The sequence below is a fragment of the Syngnathoides biaculeatus genome, chromosome 5, assembly GCF_019802595.1.
Source record: "Syngnathoides biaculeatus isolate LvHL_M chromosome 5, ASM1980259v1, whole genome shotgun sequence".
NCBI lineage: Eukaryota > Metazoa > Chordata > Actinopteri > Syngnathiformes > Syngnathidae > Syngnathoides > Syngnathoides biaculeatus.
Genome location: NC_084644.1, coordinates 18,129,129 through 18,150,420, shown reverse-complemented (window position 1 = coordinate 18,150,420; position 21,292 = coordinate 18,129,129). Strand labels below are relative to the sequence as shown.

The following is a 21,292-nucleotide window of genomic DNA, read 5'->3' as shown; positions in this document are numbered from 1 at the left end:
CACCTTGGTTTTCCTGGCTGTTTGCATCAGGTCATCGTCATGTTGAAAGACCCAGCCACAACCCATCTTCAATGCTCTGACTGAGGGAAAGAGGATGTTCTGCAAAATCTCACGACAATGCAGTCATCCTGTCCCATGAGCAGAAAACACACCCAAAGCATGATGCTACCACCCCCATGCTTCACAGTAGGAATGGTGTTCTTGGGATGGAGCTCATCATTCGTCTTCCTCCAAACACTGTTAGTGGAATTATGACCAAAAGGTTCAATTTTGGTCTCATCTGCCCACAAAACCTTCTCCCATGACTCCTCTGTATCATCTAAATGGTCATTGGCAAACTTGAGACGGGCCTTGACATGTGCTGGTTTAAGAACGGAAACCTTCTGTGCCATGCATGATTTCAAACCATGACGTCTTAGTGTATTACCAACAGTCACCTTGGAAAGGGTGGTCCCAACTCTTTTCAGGTCATTGACCAAGTCCTGTCACATAGTTCTGGGCTGATTCCTCAACTTTCTAAGGATCATTGAGACCCCACGAGGTGATATCTTGCATGGGGCTCCACTCCCATTAAGATTGACAGTCATGTTTAGCTTCTTCCATTTTCTAATGATTGCTCCAACAGTGGACCTTTTTGCGCCAAGCTGCTTGCCAATTTCTCCGTAGGCCTTTCCAGCTGCGTGGAGTTGTACAATTTTGTCTTTGGTGTGTTTGGACAGCTCTTTGGTCTTGGCCATGTTACAAGTTTGAGTCTTACTGATTGTATAGGGTGGACAGGTGTATTTATGCTGGTAACGACCTCACACAGGTGCATCTGATTCAGGATAATACATGTAGTGGAGGTGGCATTTTAAAGGCGGACTAACAGGTCTTCGAAGGTCAGAATTCTAGCGGACTCTCGGGTGTTCAAATACTTATTTGCAGCTGTATCACACAAATAAAATCATTTTAAAAAAAATCATACATTGTAATTTCTGGATTTTTCTTTTTACATTATCTTTCTCATTGTGGACATGCACCTATGATGAAATTTTCAGACCCCTCCATGATTTCTAAGTTGGAAAACTTGCAATATAGCAGGGTGTTTAAATACTTATTTTCTTCACTGCAGTTGTATACAGGTATATATGAAGGTAAAAAACAGGTATCCATTTACATTTCATGATGATATTAGACATTTTATATGACACATTTTATAAGTTTTACGGTAATTTGAGACACCAACCTGAGATTCCTGACCTGCTCACGGGAGTTTGCCATTTTACAGTTATGAGCGTTGCATATTTGTTGCACCATATATCAGAAACAGCTGCCAGTGAGTTTGTTTTAGCTTAAACTAAGACAAAAAATGTCGACTACAAGGGCCAGTCATCCAGCTGCTTTTGAAAGAAATGTGTCATCAATCCTGCTGAAGAAGTGGGGAACAGCGAAGCACCGCGGCAGTTCAAAGTTGTTAATCGAATGTGAGATTGAGTAAAACAAATATAATCCACCAAAAAGCATATGGAAGAATTTTGAGATGTGGGAGAGTTGCACAGTTCCCAGAAGTGGAGGAAGAGCTGCTACAGATTATAACAGAATGGAGGGCAAGAGGCTGCGCTATTTACACTGTGGAGCTTTTCCTCAAAGCACTGAGAATAATGAGGAATAAAGAGAACTAAGACTCTTGGGATTCAAAAAAGTTTCCTCACAAATGCCATGGATGGCACAAAGGATGACATGCTGTGGAAGTAAGATAGGATCGCTGTTCATGATGCAATGCAGGAGGCACCAGAACTGGACCAAGTCATCAATGATGAGTTTGATATGATGCACCAAAGGTAGCTATGATGGATATTTTTCAGATTGGAGATGAGTCAGATGCTTCTTTTGAAGTCTTGGCCAAAGATGTGTAATGTAGTGCATAAACTGCACTATGCACAAATGTTTTATGCACAAATATTTAATGCAAAAAATGTTCAAGTTAAATAGTGTCAAATTGTTTATTTAAGACTATCATACATGTTATCAACAGTATTAATAAAACGTTATACCATCATTAAGCATTTATTTTAGTTGGTGGAGGAATTCTTTTCTGACAATTATAGGGACTGGGACAAACGTGTCCTGTGGCATGTCCCGAGATATATATTACCACTACAACAGTTGATACAAAGAGATTATTATCAATGATTGTTGAAAGGACATTTAAAAAAAAAAAAACAAGTACAAACAACATAAGTAAAAACCTAGCAAAATAGAAATACAGATAATTCCCAATATTTTGAGCATATGGATGGAAGAAAATTGGTGGTGTGCATTGTTCATTGGTAGATTTTTTTGGGTCAACTTTGGGGGTGCACATTACACTTCAGGATGCATTACAGAAATTCTGCAATTTGTCTTGATGATGTTGATGGAAAAGTATAGAGGTCAGAAGGAGCTACATTGTATCTTTGTGAATCTAGAGAAAGCCCATAACAAGCGTTCCCAGAGAGGAACTGAGGTATTTCATGAGAAAGTCTGGTATGGCAGAAGAAGTATGTTAGAATAGTACAGGAGTTCTACAAGGGCAGCAGAACAGTCGTGAGGTGTGTTGTCGGTGTGAGAGAAGAATTTAAGGTGGCAGTGGGACTGCATCAGGGATCAGCACTGAGCCCCTTCCTGTTTATGTGGTAATGGATAGGCTGACAGACAAGGTTAGACTGGAATCCCCTTGGACCATGATGTCCGCAGATGGAGGAACAGAAAGTTGGACACATGCAGTGGAAAGAAGAAAAATGAAAACAAGTCAGATTAAGGCAACAGTATGTATGTGTATGAATGAGAAGGGCGGAGGGGGAAGAGTGAGGCTACAGGTAGAAGAGAACGCAAGGGTGGAAGACTTTAAATACTTAGGGTCAACAGTCTATTAGAATTAGTTTTTGTATGCTATGCTATATACTGGTGGGCCAGCTGGAATGTGCATTTGATATAAATGTTGTGGGCCAAATATTAATGCATCGTGGGGGGAATTTGGCCAGTGGGTTTGATTTTTGACTTACTGACTTATAGTATCAAAATGTGTGTCAACCTCATTATATACTGTACACTAAAGTACAAAGTTATTGTCATGATCCTGCCGCTCCAGCACAAGCTGTGCGGGTGCGCTAATTGGGAGGCACACACCTGTGCCTCATGCGGGCTGATCATCCCCCGTATATTTAGGACCCAGTGACAACTGGTCAGCCGCCAGTTCGTTGACCTTTATGTCCCGTTCCAGCACTCTCGTATCCTGTTTGAACCTGTGTGTACCGACTACTGCCTGCCCACTCATCTGCTTTCTTCGCCCGACGCCCATACAACCGCTGCTGCACTGGACTGCCTGCTCGATCCCCGACCTCGCCATACAATAAACGTGTCTCTTCTTGAACTACCTTGCGTCTTCCGAGTTCCTGCATTTGGGTCCTACCTCTCGTTCCGATGGGACGTGACAGTTATATGGTAAAACTAAACTGAGTAGGGTACTCTATTCTGCCCTCCAAAAGGTTGTGGTTTAGTTCAATGTATTATTCAAACCAATTAGCCACTTGCAACACTGCAACATATCCCAATAGGAAAACTGTTTAAAGCATTTGGGTAAGTGATATCATTAATAATCATGAGCAGCCGTCACCTCCGTTTTGGTGACTGAGTTGCAGAAATTTAATGTTTAAACTGTGTTTGGAATGTGTGCACAGAGCAGCTGCAATGAGCAGAAAGGCTTTGTTTTGATTGGCTTGTGAGTCTGGCTGAGTTCATAACAGCTTAGTTCACACTGTCACAGTCAAATGAGTTAGCATGGACGAGGAGAAAAATGTAGGATGGAAAGAACATGGTAGGAAAGAAATGATTGTCGAACATCACTTGCACCTACAATTTTGTTGCAATCACGAGGTCTACTGATTTACTGTACAAAGGATCTCCTACATCAGATAAGGAATCATTCAAAATTCCCTTTGCGTAAAGAAAGTATTCTCATCCAAATACAATGGGAGATCAAACGTTAGGATGTACAATTTGTAAATGAATCAAAATCTGTATCTTAGATTCAACTTTAAAGGTACGTCATATACTGCATTTTGCATGTAACAAGAAGTGTGAAAGCAGTGTAATAGTGAATGAACCAGCTGCACTGAGGTGAAGTTAAAAGCACATCAAAGGATTCACTATCCTTGTTTCGATTTTTCCCAGTGTTCCTTTGTGACATTTATCCCAGCAGCAGGACCAGTCGACAATTTAGTGTCCAATTAATGGCACATGTTTTTGGGATGTGGGAGGAAACCAGAGTGCCAAACCCACGCAGGAACGGGGAGAACATGCAAACTCCACACAGACGGGGCCGGGATTGAAAACTGGACCTCAGATATGTGAGGCCAATGCTTGACAGCTGCGCTTCCAAAGATGTGGAAAGTAAAAAAATGGGGTGGCATTTTGGGGGGTGGAACGGATTAATGGCATTTATATGAATTTCAATGGGGAAATCTGCTTTGACATAAGAGCAATTTGAGATAAAACCTCATTCATGGGATTAATTAAATTCACATCTTAGTCTCAACACATTACTTTTACATATGATAGACTATCGCACGACTTGTCAGTTCAAACTGCATACAAGCCTTGAAGTCTTGACACTATTTGCACAATTGGGATTGCACTGGACTCTCGCTCTTCTAACGGGCATTCTAATTGCTTTAAATGCTAGAAGTCCCTGCATCCCTTGCACAACTGTGAATTTTTATTTTAAAAAATATTCTTGACAATTGTTGACTATTGTTTCTAGTACTCAACCTGTATGTTGTACTAGGGTAGCTCCAACTACCTCAGACAAATTCCTTGTGTGTTGTCACATACTTGGCTAATAAAGCAGATTCTGATCTTGAACCTCTTTCAAGAGCTGGATGAAGTTGCTGGGGAAAGGGAAGTCTGGCCGTCTCTGCTGAAGCTACTACTGCACAACCTGACCTCAGAAAAGCGGGATGGACATTTTTTTGCCCTTTCTCTGACTAATGCCTTTGAATCTTGAGACCCCTCTGATGCTGTGAAAGCTGTCTTTGGACCATGGCTTATGTTGTAAGATGTGACTACAAAAATGACAGGAATAGCCGACTCGAATAGTTGTAATTTATTTCGTGTTAACAAGATGCACGAAACAGTGGCAGTTGTGTGGTGAGTCCCATTTAACACGTGATTGCTTGCCATGTGCACTTATACAAGCACATTATTCCAGTGATTTTTATTTACTCTTGCTAAAATCTTGAAATTTGTTTTTCAGTGGTGTTCTACAGTTAACAAAGAGTAGTTTAAAGAAAGGTTTATAAATTATCTTGGTCTTATTTTTGTTGTTGACAAAAACTTGCAGTTTGAACAAGGGTGTGTAGACTTTTTATATCACCGTAGCTTCTCTTCACCTCATTTGTTAACTGACTGAATATATTGTGTTAACAGATATACACGATACATAATATATATCTCACGGTTTTTTTTTCTCAATTTAATCAAAACGTACCTATAACTGACGCACAGCCCAGTGGGGCTATGAGGGATGCTGGGGCAAAGCCGTAGGCAGCAAAATTCCCCAGTTCCCCAACCCCCATGAGAACCAGACCACACCACCACCGCACAGAGGTGTAGTAAGGCTTGGAGCCTTGCAGAGACAGACAGACGTGGGCATATTTCTGTTTGGAGGAGAGAGAAGAAGAGTTTGTGGCAGCTCCAGCTCCGTGCGGTAACGACCTGCATAAACACACTTGCACATCACACTCACAGTGATTAATCATACATAACATTTTCTGCAACATCATGATAAGGGTTACTGCACAACTCTTAATATTAACATAAAACTTTAAGCACTTTAGCATTTAATCAGAGAGGTGCCTTGACACCAATTAACCAAGTCAATGAGTTGAGAAGCTCATTCAAGTTTATTACAGACCTATTCCTATTCCATTCCATATTCCATAAACACACTCACAGCGACTAAACAATTGTTGGCCACATTTGCTCACCAATTTCCCCCAGTTTTTAATTACATGTGGAATATGTCTCAACCTCAGTCAGTTAACAACTGTTTAAAAGTTTTCAATTTTCATCGATTTACTTGAATTTTTGTAAGCCAATAATGCATGCATTTTTTACCTTCAAGCAGACTTTGGTGAGCAACAGTAGTGACACAATGCGAAGGAAATACATTTCAAATAAACTCATAATAATTTGAAAAAACTTACTTTCAGATTTCCCTTTATAAATTAGTTATTAGTTATAAATGAGTTCACCTAATCAAACAGCAGTTACTTTTTACAGCTACACTTTGCCATAGTCTACTCCCAGAAGGAGCCTTTTTTTTGGTCAAATAATCATAATTATAAATGGTACTTGACTTTAACAAACAAAAAGTATGTTTTCAGTAAAATTGCAAGTATTAAGTGACAGTGTTAAACTAAAGTTCAACTATGATGGTTAAGCCTTGTTGAACCACCCTAGCACTTGTAGCAAGTAGGTCACAGATTTTCTCCATAAATATGTGAAAGCCAGGTTACACTGCAGAAGATATGCAACAGAGTGTGCAAAAACATGAATTTTAGTAATTTCACGTTCTATATAGCAGGATTGCAGAGTGTCCTACTTGTATGTTGAGGGAAACACTGATGAGGAAGTTCCCACATATAGAGATGATAATTCCCAGGAGATACATCTGTGGAAGCAGGCAGTAACAGGCAGGAAATTAGCTGATGGTTGACTAGTCCTTCACTAGATGTTACTTTTATTAAAGAGGCTGTGAGGATTCTGTTCAAAAGCAAGAGTGTTTGCATGTGTGCTAAACTTCACAGATTAAAAAATAAATTAAAAAAAATAAAACAGAGTATCCAAAAAAATAAGAGTACAGTACATTCAAAGTCAACACTAGTGTACCCTTGTGCCTAATTATTGAACTCCAAATGAAATGTTTATCCGATGTGTGTTTTCCCAATCATTCTGTCTTTGTCTTTTTCCTTTGTCTACATTCACCTTGACTACGAACTTCACATTTGTTGACTTACGACACATATAAAGCAAGACATAAAATGAGACCATGCCAGAGGTCAACACGATCATGCTTTACTGTGTAAATGGCTTTGTCTAGAAGTGAGAACATGTTTGATGATCGCGGTGTATCACTGGCATAACAGGATTTGGGAGAAGGAGGAGGTAGAAAGCAGATGGGCAGCTGGTTAATGAGATTCTGGGACAAATTTCAATTAAAGTCTATGCGTATAGAATATAATATGATGCAAAGCTTAAGGACATAATTTAGTGAGCACAGAAGAAATTTTATGTGGAATGTATATCTAAAATGGCACGCTGTGGCGACCCCCTTATGGGTCAAGCTGAAAGGAAAATAAGAAGAGCACATCTGGCTTAAAAGCAACATTGTGTAGCACCTCATACCAAGTCACATCTTAAAATGATGGTACACTGGTATCTAATGAGGAGAATTGTCATGACCAGAACACAAAAACCCAAAATGCACGACTCACAAGACCAGGGACAGTTCAGGTAGGGTCTTTATTGAATCCACAGTCGGTACACGGGCAGGCAGTCCAACAAGGGAGCAGTAACAGAATCAGCGGGGGTAAGAGAAAAGTCAGGAACGAGGCAGGGTTCGGTACACGGAATACCAAGAACATAGACGAAGGGTTGCAGGAACGTGACATGAGTCCAACGATCTGGCAAAGACCAGACCCCACACTTGGCTATATATATATATATATAGGGTTATATATATATATGAGAGCCGTAATCATTAAGACGAGATGCAGGTGCGCGCATCTGCTGATTGGAGCAGTTGCACGCTGCATCGGGGACAGACACACCAATGACAAAGAATAACATTATTATTATTGATATGGTAATTAGTGTACCAGGGTGGACAATTTTTCTGTCAATGACACTGAGTTCTTGTACAATTTTTGCATAAAATGACCAAACATGTTTCAACATAAACAGCTTTTAGGGTGTAATGCACAGTTCCATGGCGGTATTGTTGATAAACAAAGGCCCTGAAGCTATCAGTGTTGGCTCCAAAGTGAATCTCACTCCGCTACTGTAAATGTGCACTTTAGTTTGTTTCTTTCGGATCAAGATGGAGGACACTGATCAGTTCTACTACACACACAAGGAAACCTGAGAGCTATTGTGTGACAGACCGTCCCTGCCAAAGAACACAAACCAAGCAAATGAAACAAACCACTGACAGACTGGGCGTGCCTTTGATTTGCAGCTTAACAGACTACACATGATCACATTCAGTTTTATATCACAGAGTTCTTTAGGATGTGTACTGAAGTTATGCTCTCAGAAGAAGCCCTTTACAGTATTTTAGGATGCAATTACAAGTTAGCATATTATTGTACAGTGAACCTCATATTTAACCATTTGTGGCTTTTTGGGGGGTGTGTATCATCTCTTGTTTGCTGAAAAACTCACCTATTTGCTGTTTTTATGTCCAGCCTTATGCAATATAAATATTAATTTGGAAATTTCAGCAGTTTTGAGGATGGATGTTCAAGTCCCAGCCCTGCCTCTGTGGAGTTTGGATGTTCCCCCTGAGCCTGCATGGGTTTTCTCCGGGCACTCCAGTTTCCTCTCACATCCCAAAACATGCATTCATTGGAGCCTCTAAATTGCGCTTAGATGTGAATGAGAATGGGTGTTTATATGTGCCCTGCGATTGGCTGGCAACAACTTCAGGGTGTACCCCACCTCCTGTCTGAGGGTAGCTGGGATCGGCTCCAGCATTCCCGCGACCCTTGTGAGGATAAGCGGCTCAGAAAATGGATGGATGGATGGATGGATGGATGGATGGATGGATGGACAATATCTAGTCATCTTGGTCCCTAGGAAATACTGTATAGTGAAAAATGTAGACTAAAGTACTGCTTTGCCACCATCTTGGGATATCTGCAGGTAATTATAAATCTTTCTAGGGTGCCATCAATTACAGCAGTGTTTATCATGGAAGACCAATCTCCCAATTATTAGTTTTAGCCATAAAAACGTAGCCAGTCAAAGCATGATGCTTGAAACACAATACTTCAGTGGAGGTAGCCGGGGAATCATCAACTGTTTTGTGTGCTTCTTTAACAGCTAAATTGTACCAAGTACGCTTTATAGACGACGTTATAATTGTTCATGTTGCAATTCAACTATAGCACGGTGGTAGCACATCTGCCTCACAGTTCTGAGGGCCTGAGTTCAAATCCATCATTGCCTGTGTGGAGTTTGTATGTTCTCCCTGTGCCTGTGTGGGATTACCTCGATTTCCTCCCACATCCCAAAAACACACACAGGTGGTGAATGGAAGACTTTAAATTGCCTGTTTAAATGTGCCCTGCTGGCGACCAGTTCAGTGTGGAGTGTAGAAAATGGATGAATGGATGGCAATATTTTTGTTTTGCATCAAAAGATGTCATATTAACCATGCTCAATTTTTACATGCACTGTAAATGATTTTGGAAGATCACTACAGCAAATAAATACATATTCCCCAGTTGGATGATTATTATAGCATATTTCCTCAGAACTTTAATGTATACTCCTTCTGTTGTCTAGTCGACCTTCAAATTAATGACCAAGGTTGAATGAAAAGGCACTGGATTTTTTCTTTCATGATTGTCTTACCATGTAGTGTGAATCTTCTCAGAATGTACAATGTTTGACTGGCAAATGCCGTTTACAACTTAAATGCCTGGTCTAATTAGTGTCCCAATGTGACACAGCTCTGTGACAGCTGTCGGAGGTGGTACCGCCTTGGGCAGTGGTTTGGCCATGTCCCTCACGGGAAGCACCGCCCACAGCAGTGGCTTAGCCATGCCCCTGACAGTTTAATAAATCCATCCATCCATCCATTACCCCAGCCGCTTGTCCTCACAAGGGTCACGAGAGTTTGTCTTAATACTATTCACAATACCCCTATTTGTAGCAAGTGGTGGTTTACTGTCGTGGTTCATTCGCCTGACCTCCATGCATGGCTGAGTTCTCACCCAGTGGTGGCGTGAAAGTGAGTGTGAATGGTGATCTATTTGTATGTTCCCTGTGATTGACTGGTGACCAGTCCACCTTGTAGTCTGTATTTTGCTCCAAGCCTGCTTCCTGTCTCTCTGCACAGCATAAGCAGAACAGAAGCGGAACAGAAGATGGATGGATATTTTTGTCGCCCTGCAGGAATCCATCACCTGTGGGCCAGTAAAGCACTGAAGTCCCAAAAAATACTAAGCATTATTCACCTTGGGATCTGGATACTGTAGATCAGTAAGACTCAAGTAATCCATCCATCCTTTTTCTTTGCCGCTTATCCTCACGAGGGCTGCGGGAAGTGATGGAACCTATCCCAGCTGTCAACGGGCAGGAGGCAGGGTACACCCTGAACTGGTTGCCAGCCAATCGCGGGGCACATAGACGAAAAACCATTCGCACTCACTAACACACCTAGGGGCAATTTAGAATGTCCAATTAATGTTGCATCTTTTCGAGATGTGGGAGGAAACCGGAGTGCCCGGCGAAAACCCACGCAGGCATGGGGAGAACATGCAAACAACTCAAGTAATCAAACCAACTAATTAAGCTCTTTGGCTGCGGGGTGCTGCTGCTTATTTTTCAGGCAGACAGCAAAGTATTCCAACTGCAGAAGCCAGCTGAAGTGTGAGACAGAACAATATTGTTATGATGCTCACTGGCATCGTGGGTAGCTTGGGACAAAGGAGGGTGGGACCATTATCCGGCGCTTCAGTATTCTTACAGTAGATCCATTCTCTAACACCCACCCGTGAGTCATTACAGTACTCAGTGTTTGTGCCTCTCTTGCCTCCTCTGTTATGCTCTCGTCTCTGCCGACCGAAAATGTCACCCGCAAGACAAGGCAGAGGAGCACACAATTAGAGGAGAAGATGAACATGAGGAGAATGTGAGCATAAGAGTGGGAGGACAATGAATCACATGTATGCACTGACTGTGAAAGGCACGATCATACACAAATCTTTCGTTATCGAGCCCAGCCTAAAGAGAAGGACTTTCTGCATCATGGTGTAGTCGTGACACATGGCATCAATAATATAGTTCTGTGCTGGCCTGGGACCATCCTCAATACACAAAAAGTGTCACCAACGAGACTCGAGGGCGGACCGAAATGCACGACTCAGGTGACAGGTAAGCAATGCAGAATAAGCCTTTATTCGTTCCAATGTCAGTTACCAGGGAGTCAGTCCAAACAAGCAGCAGGATCAGTAATGGCTGCGTTACAGGGTCGGTCGGGAGACAGGCGTTGGTCGGTTCACGGGAGGTAGACGTCAGGAGTGCGGAAGTGTGGGAATGAGGCATGAGAGGCAGCAATCTGGCGATGAGTTGTCTCCAGGGTCCTATAAATACCGAGTTCAATCAGTTGGGATGAGGCGCAGGTGTGCGCCTCTTAATCAGCTGGCCACACCTAGGAGCATCAGGATGGGCCGCGTGGAAGTCCCTGATGAGGGTGGGGTCGACAATGAAGTGGGAGGGGATCCAGGGGCGCTCCTCCGAGCCGTACCCCTCCCAGTCTACCAAGTACTGGACCCCTCTGTCCCAGCGATGAGAAGACAGCAGCCGGCGCACAGAATACACCGGACCGCCGTCCACCATGCGCGGGGGTCAGTCCAAACGGCATCACCAAATATTCATAACGTCCTGTGGGGGTGTTGAATGCAGTCTTCCATTCGTCCCCCTCCTGGATCTGCACCAGATGGTAAACACTCCGCAGGTCCAACTTGGTGAAGATCGAGGCTCCCTGAAGGAGTTCGAACGCCGTTGCAATCAGGGGCAGAGGGTACCTGTTCTTCACTGTGATGTCGTTGAGTCCTCTGTAGTCGATGTAGGGTTGTAGCGAAGCGTCCTTCTTCTTTACAAAAAAGAACCCTTGCACCGGCTGGTGAGGATGACGGGCGAATGAGGCCAGCTGCCAGTGACTCCTTGACATACTCCCTCATGGCCTGGTGCTCCGGTCCTGCATATGCTCCGCCGCGGAAGGTAGAGTAGGCGGCAGGGAAGCAGCCGGAATGGACGCCCCCGTCTCTCCTTCTCTCCAGCGTGTCCATTTTGTCCCTGGACGACCTTGAGGGCCAACGTGATGAGGGCATCCAACGAGGAAGGGAGATCCACAGCAATGAGGAGACTGCGGATCTACGGGAAGAGTCCCTGGAAGAAGGCATCGTGGAGGGCATCCTCGTATCATCTGACTCTATCACGAACCTGGCGAAGCATCATGAGCGAAGCCGCCGCCTTGCGTTCCGGCGCCACATACTGGAACACCTCAACCACGCCTATGTCAGGGCACAGACGAAGGCCGTCCAGGAGCGACATGTCTCAGAGTTGCAGCTCCATTCCACCGTGGCCCATGCCTCCGCCCTGCCGGTCATCTGAGATAATACAAAGGTGATCCGGGAGTGGTCTGTGGGGAAGGCGGACGACTGTAATACGAAATGGAGGTCGCACTGGGCGCGGAAGAGCTTGACGTTCCCCGAGTCGCCCGAGAAATGTTCTGGTCGGGAGAGCGGTGTTATCCTGGCACGCTGGATCTCCGCAGTGGGCGGAACAGTCGGAATGAGCTGAACCGGAGCAGCAGCCGGAATGGCCGCCGTCGGCGTGGCAGCAGCGCTAGCTTGGGAGGCTAGCCGCGGTTCCAGCCGGGCACAAATCTCATGGAGCCTCTGATTCGTCACCTGGAGGGCAGCCTCCTGCTCGACCAGGCGTCTGCCCTGGACTTGCAACGAGCGGTGGATGGCTTCAGAGTCGGCTGGGTCCATGTTATGGCCAGATTGTTCTGTCACGAACGAGACTCGAGGGCGGACCCAAATGCACGACTCAGGTGACAGGTAAGCAGTGCGGAATAAGCCTTTATTCGTTCCAATTTCGGCTACCAGGGAGTCAGTCCAAACAAGCAGGAGGATCAGTAACGGCAGGCTTACGGGGTAGGTCGGGAGACAGGCGTTGGTTGGTACACGGGAGGTAGATGTCAGGAGTGTGGAAGTGCGGGAACGAGGCATGAGAGGCAGCGATCTGGCGAAGACAAGTTGTCCCCAGGGTCCTATAAATACCAAGTTCAATCAGTCGGGATGAGGCGCAGGTGTGCGCCTCCTAATCAGCTGGCCACGCCCAGCCAGGACTGGAAGGCAGGGACATGACAAAAAGCTTCTAAGACAAAACAGATGAGCTTAATCTCTTTTGGAGGCATTTGTGGGAAGACCACATCATAGAAATAAAAAAGGTCTCCCAAACTTGACTTTTTTTTTTTTTTTTTTTTTTTTTACACTGCACTAAGGCCACATCTGAACATGTCCATGGGAAGTTAAAGGATCATTTTCATAATTGCCATCAATGTACATTCAAAGTAAGCAGGGGCTGGAAAAAAAAAACAGACACACACAATTGGGGGGGGGGGACAGAATCAGAGCAAAGCACACCTACAAAAAAAAGAAAAAAAAAAGATTTACAAAACAAACATGCACAACGGCTCCCAAATGTTATGTGTGACCTGTTAAAAACCGAAAAAAAGGGTTGAACGTTTTTGGCATAATACCCAAACATATGTTTGGCAGAAAAAGCAACAGTTCAAGTACCCAAAGAACACCATACCATTAATGAATCGTGGTTATTGCACTGCAGTTTTTTCATGTTTTTTAGCAATCAATTCCCCCATCTAGAACTGTCAGAATTACAACATTACAACAATTATAACAGTTGGAATTAATATTCCGTTTTCAGACAAAATCGTCAGGTTTTATTCGGAAGTTAAAGAGGTTTTGCGCCTTTAGGCATGACGATAGCCCAAAGCATTCGTCAAACCATGAGATAAGACATTACATGAAGAATGACTTTTGGATCCCCAGTGGAATATTTGGGGGCTGTGCACAAAATATTTCCTTGCAATGTGACATATTTCAAGGACATTTAAAAGATAGAGTGGCCAAGTATTCCAAAGCAAAATGTGCTCCGAAGATCGCCTCTGAACAACAAACACTGAACGAAGTGCACACATCACGAAAAAAAAAAAAAACGTGGTACATACGTACGTAATGCACATGTATTTAATTACATTTAATATACATAGTAGATATGATATTCAATTCAATATACATAGTAGATATGATATTCAATGTGATCCATTTCTTAATAATGATTGATACATGTATAGATAAATAAAGTTACCTGAAGTGGATTTTGCAGGACGTCCGCGCGGTGAGAAAGAGCAATAGTCAAATTAAAAGCGTCCCAAGGAGCACTCAAATTGGCCATAATATTGTACTAGAGGAGAGAGATTTTTGTCTTCCCAAAACTTTCAGCTTCACAAGTTCGGCTGCCGCTTTTCTGGCATCTCCATCCCGTGCATCCACAGAACCTAATCAGGGAAAACTTTTTTCTGTCTCCGAGGACGACTCCAAGCACTTTAAAGACCGTAGGAAAAATATAATTTTTCCATCAAAACAATTACCACATAATCCAAGCATTCAATAAAATCACAACTAATATACTTAAAATACAATTTTTGTCTCATGAGTAGGTTTCAATTAGGTCTTTTTTAGGGAAAACGTGGATTTTGAAATAATTTGCATAGTTACGAGTGCCACTGAACGCACCATCGTCAACCGTCTACTTTTCAACTTTAGGGGTCCAAACATCGCCAGATTTAGTCATCTTTTTTGAGACAATATAAAACATGAGCATGAAAAAAAATATACTGAAGGTAGCACTGTTAAAATAAAAATAATTACAAAAAATTTGAAAAACTACAATTGTTTCAGTGTCTTCTTTCAGATTTCCAAGTGGGTTTTTGTGTGTCACGCAATACAACTTTAAAGGGGAAATCCACTGGTTTGCATTAAGAATGTATCCAATGGGTCAGGTAATATGTACTCTATTTTGACAATGTGATGTTAAATCCTCTCATTTAATAGTGTTTTGAGAAGATTTAAAAAAAAAAAAAAGCTTTTCAGGGGCCTGGCATTTTTGCGAGTCACATGACCTACATACTCGGATGTGACGCATTACGTGCCACAGCAAAGGCTCGATTACATGGGACACCATTTATGCACAGCGCTGATTTTTCGGATTTATCCTCATCTGATGAAGAAATAGCAGTATCGGTTGATCGGGAAGACCTCCGTCTTCCCGATCAACCGAGCTGCCGAGCCCCGGAGCTGTGCAGCTCACGGCTGTGTATGGAAGTATTCTTCCGTCTTCCCGATCAACTGAGGTATTAAATGAGAGAGGATTTAACATCACATTGTCAAAATAGAGTACATATTATGTGACCTATTTGATACATTGTTAATGCAAACCAGTGGATCTCCCCTTTAAACTGCTATTGGGTGAAGTTGGTGACTCCGTGCAACTTTTGTGAAGTCGTGAAATGTTTAAAAGTCAGAACGAATGGAGAGGAAGATACAACGTAACTATTTTGATATGATGCCATCTACTGTGCACCTCCAACACTCCTAGGTGATGTGGGTACAGTTTTGTAAACTTATGGACTTTTTTTTCCCATGTAGTTTCTTGCAGTTGGCATCCTCACCCTCTACTAGCTAAAAACATCCTGGACTGGCCCTCTCCTTGTCCACAGACGACATCGTCATCTTTCTTTGGGCTTGTCCCGTTAGGGGTCGCCACAGTGTGTCCTCTCAGATGAATGCTCATATTTGTTTGGCAGGGTTTTTAAGCCGGATGCCCTTCCTGACGCAATCCCTCTTGGGGAGTGGAGGCCACAGAAGACATGAACATAAAAATTCCCACAACCCACCAAGGACTCAAATTTGAGTGCAGTGAAGATTTTCACAGTTTGACAATCAGATGCCACCTCCGTAGGAATAGTCAGACTCATCCAAGATGCCATTGTAGGAACACACCTTCACGTCGGTATGCAAACTGGAATCAATTTCAACGACAAACCACATGCCCAACTGCCGCTACTCAGTGGAAAAAACAGGTCTGTCAAGATAATCCAACACAATTTAAAACATTCAGTATCTCAAGATAAATCTTGTCCATGTGCAGTGTTTTATCATAACCCTAATGTTCCCAAAAAGTGATGATAATGCCCCAAGACTGTACAAAATCTGTTGGGAATAAAGTTTCTCCAGATCACCTCTAGTCATCAGTCATTGCCGCATGAGCATTGAAAGTGCTCAGGCAGCACAGTCGAGTTATTTTCCAGGACATCACCCATGATTTCTAAGAAAGTCAGATACTCCAAATCTCTGATGCATAGGCACAAAGTAGTCAAAACATGTCTCTCGGCGAGCCACATTCACAAGAAGGTACTCTTGTCGTTGCTTTGATTCTGCCCACTGCTGATTGACATTAAAACCTACACCAATCCATTTTCAAACCAGGTTGAAAATGAATTAAAAAACAGCAACAAAAACATGACTTAATTGTAATCTTACTTTATAGATGTTCTCTGACACTCCCGCGTGTAAAAATGCTCTAGAGACTAGCTGGAAGCCCCACGCTTATATGATGCAGGTAAGACCCACAAATCCATCCATCCATCCATCCATCCATCCATCCATCCATCCATCCATCCATCCATCCATCCATCCATGCAGCCTATTCCAGCTGTCAACAGCAGGAGGACACCCTGAACTGGTTGGCAGCCAATTGCAGGGCACATAGACAAATAGCCGCACTCACAATCACAACCCACATCCAACACGTCTATTCTAATATAAAATAGATATATTGTACAAATCTTCATTACTTCACTAAAATGACAAATGTGCTTGTTTTGATTTCTTTAGATTGGACTATTGACAGAACTTTTGAGACGTCAACAGAAAAACATGATCCCACCTGAGGTGACCGTCTGGTGGAAGAGACCAATAAATCTCAGAAAAAAAGTATGTTACTAGAAATACAAAAATATGTGGTACCTAAACTCTGCTTATGTTGATCTGATTCTTTCTTCACTTTAGATGACCTAGCAAAGAACACTCATAGCTTTCGACTTCAAATGCTCAAGACCATCACACATGTAACAGTGGGAGAAATCTGCTCACTGTCTCCTTTCTTTACTCCTTTCTTTCCTACCTCACCCTTGCCATTTCCTGACGAGACCCTGGGTGCTGTTTTGCCACTGTATAATGAAGACCCAGGTGTGGAGTGCATTGAAGAAACTAATTCAGTTGATTAAACTTTCGCTCTTCTCAATACAAGTAAAGAGAAGAGAAGGACATCAGCCAGCCATGATAATGAATACCAAAAATCAATACCATTTCTAACTGTTGCTCGTGCTGCTGAATATTTTTGTGAATTCTGTGCATTCAAATGTATACCATTTGGTGGCAATATTACAAAATGTATAGGTGAGTAATTGTTTCATTATTTTCTTCTATTGCTATCTATTGCTCAACTGTCAAGGTTTAGGAATGGACAAACCGTAGTAACCTTGTGGTACTTCATTAATTGATTGTTGAGAATTGATGAATAAATGCTTCTTGTAGCAACTGAGACAAGATAGAGACCACTACTTGGGTTCAACAATCAGCAGTGCCGTCTGTCTCAGTCTCAACTAGTTTGTGGCCTGAGGTCATACATCAACTAGTCTTATGCCTTGGCTACATAAAGTTCAGTTTAGAGCAGGGGTTGGCAACATTTTTCCTGTCAAATCTGTTGTGGTCTGAAATGACATTTTCATCTGGTAACCCCTGCCTTTTATGCTAAAAAAAAAAAAAAAAAAAAAAAAAAATCCCCAAATTTACATTGTAATATAATGGAAAAAAACACAACTAAATGAACTTTTAAATTTAAAAGAATTTCATTTGCACCAGGGTTTTATGACTATGTTACTTCTGCCACTCCTTACGGTGTCATAACACCAGTAATAACCTGGCGATAATAAAGCCACTTTAATCACTTACAAAAATTGTCTTCTAAGACTTAATGGCTCAGTAATTGCCATTTTAAATAATAAATACCTTCTCTGAGTACGGTCCATGCATTTTTAGGTATGCATTTTACTCTCTGGTGGAAAGATGCCCGTATATTTCTTATTAGTTGAAATGCAAACGTGATGGCCATTTTCAAATTTCAGTGGCGGCGTCCGCTAGAGCCTTCTAATTCCTGTGATGCAGGGGTGTTTTCTGATATGGGCGATATGAGGAGTTGCTCAGGGTGGCATTCTCTGTGTATTCGTGATTGGTGGAAAGTGGGGTATTTTGATCTTTGTAGGGAGTAGAAAGACGAGCGGAAAGAAAAGCATGTGTTCATCCAACCTGCTAACTCGTCTCATTTTTAACAAGGTTGCATATATGATGTGTGTACCCTATTTTTAAGGATTGTGGGTGAGGTTTCTCAACGTACATCTGGAAAGCCTCGCTTGCCCCCATTGCACGAGGGGCATCTCCCTCCTGATAGATTCCAAAGCAACCCCCAGGTAGGTGAGGTGCCTTCAAAATGACGATGTGTCCCGCAATTCACTTTAGTCATTTTTTTAAACGAGGGATAAACATACACCCCTCAAACGATCACAGCTGCTGCAGCTGGCATTACTTCTGCACTCAATAGCGACACATGGGCAAACTGAAGTCAATCAGTGTATTTCTTGTGACATCCCAGGATTTACATGGCCAATGATGTGCTTAATTACTGTAACATGGAATTGTAGTGCTATTGCACTGTAGCAGCTCACTTCATTGTCCCGCCTTGACAAACATCATTTGGCAGGCCAGATATAATTGGTGGCAGACTAATAACAGTCCACAGGCTGGTAGTTGCTGACCTCTGATTTAGAGAGAAATGTTGTGATCCCAGTATTATATTTTTTCAAGATATCAACTAATCAATTAATTAGATTGATTAAAAGGGAATTTTCCCTCCAGATGATTAAAGAAACTTCAATTTCTTATTCATAATCAGGGATATGCCTCCTCATTGAAGTTGTTTGTATATTGTTTTTAATTATATTTATGCTGGGGAGGATGGATGGAAGCCCGTCAGAGTTCTTTGAAACACAACACACAGATCCATACAATTAACATCTATGACAGCATGAAGGAATTGAAATATGGGACTTAATTTATCGTATGATAGACTTTCGACACAACAATTTGTACGTTTCACATAATTGAAGCAGAATAATATTTTTTTTGTAGAAGTTAGAGGTCCTCTAGTACGACAACAGACAGTCAGTTGACACAGAATACATTTGAGACATAAACACATTGCGGAGCAATAAAAAAGTTGCTAGTAATATACCTATGAAGGTACATTTTTTTTAAAATTTGACAAAGACTGTAATTACGATAATAACAAATAGTAAATCCCAAATAAATAAATAAATGAAATAACACAAGTATAAATGTAAATTAGCTATTTAAGAAGGTAATCACAAGAGGGAAGAAGTGTTTGGAATGCCTAAATGTTCTGACCTTTTGACAACATCCACAATGCAGCAGTAAAGATGTGCTGGTGGCGACACATGATGTGACTGCATCATGCACAGTGATGGGATTTCCAATGCACAATGTGTAATCGGTACCAAACAGATCCAAGGGTAAACACTGTGAGAGTATGATGATGCCTGCGCACTCAACAAGAAACATTCCCACACAACCACAGATGAATCCCATGAGTGAAAGGGATTAATAGAGAAAATCTGCTGCGGTCCAATACTGTTGTCTGTGGTTTGTCTGTGTGTGTGTGCGGCTGTTGTTGAGCTTGCAAATACCTCCAAACTGTCAGTGAGAGGAGAAGGTGAATCTCAATTGCATAATAGTTTTAAATCACATTGTTTCCTAAAGGCCCCTCCTCGAGCCATCACCTTATCATGGGGTATCATGGTTTATCGTGGACGGGTTTGTGTGTGTCGATTATCCTAGGAGCTAAGTTGTCTGGGGCTTCATGCCCCTGGTAGGGTCACCCATAGCAAACAGGTCCTAGGTGAGGGACCAGACAAAGTACGACTCCAAAACCCCTGATGACGACAAAAATTGGATTTTGGTTTCCCTTGCCCGGATGCGGGTCACTGGGGCCCCACTTTGGAGCGAGGCCTGGAGGTGGGGCTCGAAGGCGAGCGCGTGGTGGCCGGGCCTGCACCCATGGGGCTCGGCCAGGCACAGCCCAAAAGGGTGACATGGGTCCCTCATCCCATGGCCTCACCACCTGTGAGAGGGGCCATAGGGGTCGGGTGCAATGTGAGCTGGGCAGTGGCCAAAGGCAAGGAGCTTGGCGATCCGATCCCTGGCTACAGAAACTAGCTCTAGGGACATGGAATGCCACCTCTTTGGCAGGGAAGGAGCCCGAGTTGGTGCGTGAGGTCGAGAACGTCCAACTGAAGATAGTCGGACTCGCCTCTACGCACTACTCGGGCTCTGGAACCATTCCTCTTGAGAGGGGTTGGACTCTATTCCACTCTGGAGTTGCCCGAGGGGAGAGACGCCGAGCAGGTGTGGGTATACTTATTGCCCCCCGGTCGGGGCCTGTACCCCAGTGGATCAGAGGGTAGCCTCCCTACTCCTGCAGATAGGGGGACGGGTCCTGACTGTTGTTTGTGCTTATGCACCAAACAGCAATGCAGAGTACCCACCATTTTTTGGAGTCCTTAGAGAGAGTGCTGGAGAGTGCCCCCTCTGGCGACTCCATCATTCTGATGGGGGACTTCAATGCCCACGTGGGCTGAGTGCAGTTCGATGATCGACTTTGTTGTCATGTCATCGGAGTTGCGACCGCATGTCTTGGACACTCGGGTGAAGAGAGGGGCGGAGCTGTCAACTGATCATCACCTGGTGGTGAGTTGGCTCCGATGGTGGGCGAAGATGCCAGTCCGACGTGGCAGGCCCAAATGTATTGTGAGGGTCTGCTGGGAACGGGTGACAGATTCCCAGTCAAAAGGAATTTCAACTCCCACCCCCGAAAGAACTTTTCTCACGTCCCAGAGGAGGCGGGGGACATTGAGTCCGAGTGGACGATGTTCCGTATTTCCATTACTGAGGCAGCTGACTGGAGCTGTGGCCGCAAGGTGGTCGGTGCCTATCGTGGCAGCAACCCACGAAGACGTTGATGGACATCAACAGTGAGGGATGCTGTCACGCTGAAGAACTAGTCCTATCGGCCATTTCTGGCCTGTGGGACTCCCGAGGCAGCTGATAGGTATTGGCTGGCCAAGCGGAATGCAGCTTTGGTGGTCGCTGAGGCAAAAACCCTGGTCTGGGAGGAGTTCGGTGAGGCCCTGGAGAACAACTTCAGGACTGCTTTGAGGAAATTTGTCCGGTGTCTCAGGAGGGGGAAGCAGTGCACC

The 21,292-nt window shown here is 43.3% G+C and overlaps 1 protein-coding gene and 1 long non-coding RNA gene across 7 annotated transcripts in view; one reads left to right on the top strand and one right to left on the bottom strand.

Moving 5' to 3' along the window:
• Nucleotides 1-14,398, bottom strand: part of LOC133500620 (NIPA-like protein 2) — a 35,460-nt gene extending 21,062 nt beyond the window's left edge. For 3 of the 6 annotated variants that reach the window (XM_061819544.1, XM_061819547.1, XM_061819549.1), the window contains exons 1-3: nt 14,209-14,398; nt 6,623-6,691; nt 5,507-5,675 (exon numbers count right to left, since the gene is read on the bottom strand). In XM_061819544.1, coding sequence (XP_061675528.1) covers nt 5,507-5,675; nt 6,623-6,691; nt 14,209-14,295 — 325 coding nt within the window. In that variant the 5' untranslated portion in view covers nt 14,296-14,398. Of the gene's footprint in view, nt 1-5,506; nt 5,676-6,622; nt 6,692-7,514; nt 7,684-9,657; nt 9,971-14,208 lie in introns of those variants that run through there. The other 3 variants (XM_061819548.1, XM_061819545.1, XM_061819546.1) reach the window with 3 other exon arrangements.
• Nucleotides 14,399-15,062: 664 nt separating this feature from the next.
• On the top strand, nt 15,063-17,357 carry LOC133500621 (uncharacterized). The gene is made up of 4 exons (XR_009794987.1): nt 15,063-15,253; nt 16,450-16,521; nt 16,797-16,895; nt 16,971-17,357. It is a non-coding gene; the product is annotated as an uncharacterized LOC133500621 (long non-coding RNA).
• Nucleotides 17,358-21,292: the final 3,935 nt, after the last annotated feature.